Here is a 7,970-nt window from a genome sequence, read left to right as displayed (position 1 = left end):
CGATGCTCGGCATGTTTTCGATGATCTTGATAATTTGGTCGTAGTCGTCCGGGAGACTCCCAGTAGGATGACGAGTTGTTCGTCATACGAGATTTCTTCACCGACTGCCTGCATTGACATGCATAGCTCATCGAACTTGAGAAAATGGTCCATGACATTTCCGCCCTTCAACATCTTGAAGTCGTGTAGCTTTCTGCGCAATTGTACTCGATTATGGATACTGCGTCTTAAAAAGAAGCTCTTGAGCATTTTCCAGGCTTGGGCAGTCGTCTGCGCATTGCGTACCATCGACTGTAGGTTGACGCTGATCATGGTCGATATCGTCGCGAAGACCTTCATACCGTTGACTTCCCATTCTGACGCATATGCGTCACCAGCACTCGGGTCCTTCGTTGCGTCGATATGTTGGACAAGTCCCTTCTTTGCGAGTTTCATTCGTGCGTTAAACTCCCACACGATGAAGTTGTCTTCGCGGAGTATGTCGCTCGCATCATTGGTTGTTGGGCTCATAACCTCTTAAGTTTTGAGAGTCGAGAGGATGAGAAGAAGATTGTTGTCGGAGAGTGGAAACATGGAAAGTGATTGAATCCTACTTATGCTGGCTGAAATGACTGGTTGCTACGCGAACTTGAGCGGAACCTTCTACAACCACAAAGTGATGTTGGTTCTGGTCTGGTTGAACCTCAACCTGATAATGGTTCAGATGCTTGATCACGTAATAGTGACGAACCTTGCTGACTTCAGGATGACGAACTTTGCTGACTTCAACAAATTGTTGATGCCTCATTGGTTCGGTGACATGGAACCGGTTCTTACCATGTTTCAGAGCTTTACGCACTTCTGATTTATGATATCTGGATCTAGAATCAGTCTTGTTGAGGTTTTGTGACGCCACGCCGCAGATCTATGTACGGTGCACAATGGTAACTTGCAAGTCAAAATGGAACCCTTTAGAAGATCAAGTTTGCAAGGTTACAGAACATGCGTAAGTAGTTAGGAGTTCTGGTATCTAATTTTACTTTCATTCTGTGCTGCAAGTAACTCATAACCATCAGTAAAAGTTATGAGCTCAAACGCTTCCAAGTCCAACGAGATACTTACCGACAGCAGCTACTGCCTGTGGAGGTTTAACACCCGGACGGCGTTGGCCAGAAAGGGGCAACAAAGACACCTCGAACCCATGAAGCCAGAAGACGCAGAGCGCCGTGAGATGGAGAAGTGGAAGGCCGCCGACATGAAGGCACTGGGTATTATAGCTCAAATTCCAAGTCAACCTACCAGTCGATGATTCGTGACGCGGATTCTGCGTACGAAGCATGGAAAACGTTGCGAGCTTTCTTCATGAAGCATTCACTTCTTAACCGTGCGCTATTGAGGAAAGAGCTGCATGGATTTTCGCTAGGCACGAGAGGACACCTGATGAAGCACATCGTAAAGTTTGATGATCTGTGTTCTCGATTAATGCGGTAGGCAAGGTCGTGTCTGAGGACAAGAACTGGTTACTTTAATGGAAGTGATGCAATGATACGTATTATCGAGGCCCACGAGTAGGTGATGTTGCTGGACGCAAAAGAGATGCTACACCGTGATATCGAGGTGGGTAAGAAGAGAGAGAGGAAAGAGCAATAAAGCACAGCCTCGATGCACGAGCAAGGTAATAAGAGTGGTCGTGAAAGAGGTCACAGAGGCCGATGCAGTGGTCGAGGTGAACGTGGTGCTCGTGGCCAGCACCAGAAGAAGAATACTGGGTCAACATAACGTGGGGACTGCTTTAACTGCAATGAGTACGGTCATAAGCGTGACGACCATTTTGAGTTATAATAATTGGAGAATGACTTTGATTTCTCGGCCACGATGGATGGTTCAGCACGAAAGGTAACCTGGCTGCTTGATAGTGGATTTAGCTGCCACATGACGGATGAGAAGATGGACTTTGTGGAGTATCAAGACTTAAAGATGCCAATCATTTTCATCGTGGAAAGTGGATAGCAAATGCTAGCCAAAGTAAAAGGCGCTGTGCGCTTTTATTGTTGGATTTGCGCAAACGATGAAATTTACGGAGGTTCTGTACGTGCACCGTTTGGATAGGAAGCTGGTGTCCGTTCTGACGTTAACCGAACATGGTGTTGTTGTACAGTTCGAGCGCGATCGAGCGACGGAGAGGCCGCGATGACAGCTGCTCATGTGCTGAATCGTATATCGGATACTGCACGTCGCAACAAGACCCCAGTCGAATTTTTCAGTGGCACGCAGCCCTCACTCGAACATGTTCTAGTATTTAAATCTACCGGGTACGTGCATCTCGACAAGAGTAAGAAGATGAAGTGGGACGCGAGGTCGCCCCGCTGCATCTTCTTGGAATATGCTGACGGCTCGAAGGCATACCGATCATGGGACTTCGACAACAAAAGACCGGTCAAAACGCGCACGCTAAATGAGTGGACACCTGCTCGTTATCATGATGTTGTTCTCGTTTATAGTGGAGATAAGCAAACGTGGTTCGCGCTCGAAGACGACGACGACGGGTTTAGTGCGCCGACATGTGCAAGTACTCCCACTGCCACATACATGGAGATCAAAAAAATGGGAGATGATCTTATATGTATGGAGGTAGATAGCTCTGTTGTTCCAGCTGCCAAGGTTCCGCTTGAGGGGGGTTACTCGAGTGGTTCTCGCGCTGTCGCTGGCACTACACATTTAGGCGAAACTTCGTTGGAAATTTATCCTGAACGAGAACTTCGATGTAGTCGCCCCAACAATACTAGAGCTATCTCGTCCAGACAAGTACCGCTGTTACCTGCCCCTACTCGCGATATTGAAGCCCCAGTACAATCCAGGCGAGTAACTTTCGGTGATGATTCCTTGTTGTCTCGCGGTGGATCAAGGTCTGGGCGTGAATCTCATGTTAAATAGTCTCGACTATTAATTAACGGAGATGAAGCTGATGACACGCCTCTGCTAGCAAATGAACCACATGTGAGCTCTCAAGACTACGGTGTGACTGAAGAACCAGGCCTCAGACGTCCTCGGCTTGATGAGTATGAGACCGCATTGGTTGCTACCTAAGTTCTCGAGAGCTACGCAGAAGCGATGACATCACTCGAAGCCAAGCAGTGGAAAGAAGCTATTTGCAAAGGCTCTAGGGCACACATTCGCAATCACACTGGGGGATTTGCTTAGGCCCGCATGGTGCACGTGTTATCGGGTGCAAGTGGGTATTTGCAAATTTGATGAGAGCTGGCGCTTGGCTGTTTGCAAACTCGTGGTGTGGGCTACTACTACACACACTCCCCGGTGGCGAGCAACAATATTATTCGCGTGCTCCCTGCGGTATGCTGTAGCAAGCGTTTAAAGATCCGACAATTTGACATTCTAACCGCTTTTATTAATAGGATGGTTGTTGAATACGTGTACATGGCCGTGCCACAAGGTGTCGGGCTGTCAACGAGTTTGTATGCAAGCCGCAGCGACATTTTTATGATGTGAAGCAAGCCGCTGCAGTCTGATACAAGATTTTTCGAGCTGCATTTGTTGACATGGGATTCGTACAATGCCCTTCAGATCCATGTATGTTTGTCCGTCTCGTCAATGATGACAAGTCTCCTGTGTATATCGTACTATGTGTCGGTGATTTGCTTGTCGGTTGTATTACGGATGCTGAGGCAGATGCGATTTATGCTACACTTAGAGTCCAATTCACTGTGAAATCTCTTGGCGATGCTTGATATGTTCTAGGGATGGAGATTGAGTACGCACCGCAGAAAAGAGAGTTTGTGTTGAGGCAGACCCTCTTTATCAAGAGAATGCTCGAGCGATTCAAAAAACTGAAGCAAATGCTGTGCGTAATCCGATGGTGCCTGGTCAGGACCTTACGCCAGACAGATCGCATGAGGCATACAAAAATGATCGGGGCTACCGAGAACTAATTGGGTCTCTTTTGTACGTCACCAATGCTACCAGGCCCGACAGTAGCGCTATTTTGTCGACACTCTCGCAGTACCTGGATTTATCATGTGATGTGCACTGGCGGGCGGCAGTGCGCATCCTGAACTATCTCAAAGGCACATCTACACATGCGGTGCGGTTCTGCGCTGGGACAAGTAATCAACTCAGTATTGAGGCTATGCAGACGCAAATTGGGGAGCGACAAGTACACGAGGCGCTCAACGTCTGGAGTAATATTGCTACTATCAGGTGGGCCGGTATCAAGAGCAAGTGGCAAACCACGGTGGTTTTGCCTTCTGCTGAAGCAGAGTATATGGCACTTGCTTTGGACACGCTAGAGGACATTTGGCTACGCTACCTTTTGGTTGAGATGGGGTTCGAGGCTGAAGGCTCCATCACGATTCGACTAGACAACAAATCTGCGATCAGTATGGCTACCAACTTAGGTCACACGCCTCGCACGAAGCACATTGACCTACGAGCTCAATTTGTGCGAGACGACGTTGAACTAGGAGGCATCCAGTTAGCGCCCGTACCCACGGAGGATCAACTGGCCGACTTCTTAACTAAGGCGATTCCCACGCCTGTTGCTGTTAGGTCGGAATAGCGGGATCGACGATGTGCGAGGGGGAGTGTTGAGGTGTTGTGATACCACGTCACAGATTTGTGTATGGTGCACAATGGCAACTTGCAAGTTGAACTCGAAGATCAACTTTGCAAGGTTACAGAATATGCGTTAGTGGTTAGGAGCTGGTTAGGGTTCTGGCAGTTTCCATTCTGCGCTGCGAGTAACCAGACGTCGTTGAAATATCATTGATGTAACGTTGAAATACCACTCGAATTTTTAAGGTCACACTAAAATTCCAACTTTACTTTTTCGAAAATGATTATAGTTCTGACCATTTGTAGCGAAAACTCTAAAAATCTGTTACCTTGATGCACCAGTCAGAGCTTCAAGCTGATCGCCTGGCTCTCCGCGTTGGCTTTTAGTCCTGGCTCACGCACCGGACCAGCACTTCTGTGATATGAACATTCAAGTCGACAGTAAAGTGAATTATCTCACAGTGAAGAGATTGCTCGTTTCCTGGAGCTTAAGATATATGATTCTTACAGCAACGTTTACGAAAGTAGACTTTGGACATAGTGTTGTTGCAGCTTAGACTTTGAGAGACCAGGCTAAATATTTGGTTGCAGAATTACAAGTGTCGGGGTCCCATGAAAAAAAAATAGCGTAGGTCCATTGATGGCGTCAAACAGGTTTTGAATCATATAGACCTCGGAGGAAGTACGTACCAGTACATCCAAATTGTGTCAATATCTCGACACATGTCAAGCTTGACTTTGGAGTTTAGTTTGAAATTTGGTAGCTATAAGCATCATGTCCATTGGTATGTCGACTCAGCTCGAAGATAAAATGGAACTGGTCAAGAAATTGAGAAAGGTTTCAAAAGCGTGGAGGTTATAGCCAGGAGTGAATATTTGCTGGCTTCGAGAGCCTGCCTCTGTCTCGCCGAAGAAGTGGATGCTACCAATTAAAAATAATAAAAAGATGTAGATGCACAATATCGGGCCGCACATATTCACTATTATGTATACTTTATTTATGTTCAAGCTGGCGATTGTTTGGATAGAAGGTGAGCAATTCCGAAGAGGCAATAATGACGTGATGCGACTAAGTCGTGATAATTCCAGCGAGCTGCATTGAAGTTGAAAAAAGTGTAAGCACATCCAGTATTGGTACGACAAGTTTATGACTTATAGAAAAAGCTCGTTTTGAGCATTCACTTCATGATAAGACCTACAAGAGATGCGATATATATCGAGGCAATGAACGCGCCAGGGTTGCTGTCTTCAGACCACGAGCGGTTTATTGGCGTCTTCAAACGAGCATTTGCTGTTTTAAGGTTATCTACATCGGGTAGATACCCTGTCGTGACCAATAGGAGCGTCTACACGGTGTAAAATTAAACGCCGTAGCTTATTGCGTTATCGGAATGGCATAATTAAGGACATTTTCGAGAACCGCAAACAAGTTTTCAAGGGAGATTGACACTTTGGCCCAAAATTGTCTGCCGAAAGTGCATAACTGTATGACGCAGATGGTTTACAGCATCCAAAGCTTGTTGTAATTTTAAAAGCTATATACACTGTGTGCCGTGAATTATCTTCCTCAAAGTAGATCAGTCGATGGCTTGCTTTGAAACTTTATCAGAGTAGATTATTTGAGGAAAGAAGTATTTTTGATCACAAACGTCAAGCTTCTTACGATTATGTGTCGCTTGCGCAAGCAACTTATTTTTCTTAATTACGAACCAGTCAAGATTATTGAGTGTGGTGACAGACCTACAGAACTAATATGGTCAATTAGAAATAATGGACATCATCATCGGTATTTTCAAAATGGGTCTGGTATACTCGTACGGTCGAGGCGACCAGACGCCAGCAGCACCTTTTGATGAGTCCAAAAGAGCTCGGCTTGATCTATATTGTTAACCCACCAGATAGTAGTTCAAAAGTAGTCAAAACCAGACCGACAAAGTTTTGTGCTGATTATTGTCTTCCGAGTCTAATAGTAACATTCAGTAAATTTATTCATGAGTAACGTTTGGAGAGATTGACGAACTTGATGAAGCGTGGCTCTGATCATTCGCATATATCTTTGTTCAAATACAAAAATATACGAAAGATGAAGTTAAAGCCAACGACTGTCTCCTAAACCCTAGACTTATAATTGTTCGGACAGCTGAAGCAAACTTAAATTGTAACCTGATCTATGGCAAACAGCAACCATAGCATTATACCTACCGAGGAATGGTTAGCCGTTAGGCAAAACTGTTAAGGCAACTAGACTCAGCGATTGGAGTATTAATCGCTGATCATGATTAAAATTGAAGAAGGCTAATTAATACACAATGAACTACTTATCATTGAGTGTGTAGTTATGCATCCTCTTGCTGATAGCTTACCGTAGGATGCTCGAGTGGTTCACACGCTTAAGAGTCGTACTTTAACGTAAGGCACCCAGTCTTAAGAATCAATGAACGTAGGCCACTGGTGTAAAAAAAGAATTTAAATTATGTAAAAGTAGTGTACATTGAGCATGTACAACGTTTATCTGACGTTTTGGCAATCATGGTACGAATTATCACGCAGGATCAATTGCTCGTTAATGAACTTAAGCTTTTTACGCAGGATTAAGTATAGCAAATGTAGCTGATCACGAAGTATCAGCGACAATTTAATGCTTGCTTGAAGAAGAATACTGAATTTTAGCCCTTTCGTACGTGATGGCACCCATTTTCACACAGAAATCGTGAAATATCACGTACCAAAGTGCGAACCACGGGATATCATCTCTGTCCGCGCACAGCTGTACAATCGCGTCATTCGTTATACGTGAGCCAGGATACGTAATTCTGCGTTGGTTCGCAATGGCGAACAGACTCCTTGTTTGATCCAACGTCAAACCATTGAGCAGCTTCAGGGCGCTGTCAGGAGGGGCCGCTGTTACAGCTTTGTCGATAGCAAGATGAAGATTTACACTTTTATCACGACGATTGTATATCGGAGTGGGAGGTTTTTCCGAAAGGGTTAACGCTAGGTCCAAGTCCGATTCCTTAGGCGCTGGCATGGCGGTAGAAGCTTCGGCACGCATGGAGTCCTTAAACACTTGGATCTTCTGTTTGACATTCCTAGCTGCTACGCCTTCGTGCCTCGTATTGTATACGTAATTGGCGAAATCCAATATTGTGACGGCTTGCTTGCGTTTTGGTCGAAGTTTTTATAAGCTCTAAAAGCCGCGGGAGAGCCCAGTTTTTCCATGATCATCTTGCTTAAACCATCACCACCAATTTCCAATATCTCGTTACTGTTCTTTCTTGCCAATTCTGTCGGTAATATTAACCTAATTGCATCTTCGCTTGTCTTTTCAATCATTTCAGCTAAAGTGCTGCGCTCTTCATTAACCATGGTGGGCGGCATTTATGAGATGCACCAGCCCAAAAAGAATTGATACGTGTGATTGT

At 45.3% G+C, this 7,970-nt stretch overlaps 2 protein-coding genes across 2 annotated transcripts; one reads left to right on the top strand and one right to left on the bottom strand.

Annotated features, from left to right (window-relative positions):
* Window positions 1–2,169: 2,169 nt before the first annotated feature.
* On the top strand, window positions 2,170–4,552 carry PHALS_07671 (cysteine-rich rlk (receptor-like protein kinase) 8; the record flags this gene model as incomplete). The annotated part of the gene is made up of 3 exons (XM_024721180.1): window positions 2,170–2,841; window positions 2,914–2,995; window positions 3,786–4,552. The coding sequence occupies 3 exons, from the start codon at window positions 2,170–2,172 to the stop codon at window positions 4,550–4,552; spliced, it is 1,521 nt and encodes a 506-aa protein (XP_024586305.1).
* Window positions 4,553–7,183: 2,631 nt separating this feature from the next.
* Window positions 7,184–7,600, bottom strand: PHALS_07670 (uncharacterized protein; the record flags this gene model as incomplete). The annotated part of the gene is made up of 1 exon (XM_024721179.1): window positions 7,184–7,600. The coding sequence occupies one exon, from the start codon at window positions 7,598–7,600 to the stop codon at window positions 7,184–7,186; it is 417 nt and encodes a 138-aa protein (XP_024586304.1).
* Between the last annotated feature and the right edge of the window lie 370 nt (window positions 7,601–7,970).

The sequence above is a fragment of the Plasmopara halstedii genome (assembly GCF_900000015.1).
Source record: "Plasmopara halstedii genome assembly, contig: Scaffold_3120, whole genome shotgun sequence".
Lineage (NCBI taxonomy): Eukaryota > Oomycota > Peronosporomycetes > Peronosporales > Peronosporaceae > Plasmopara > Plasmopara halstedii.
This window is presented reverse-complemented; position numbering and strand designations above follow the sequence as displayed.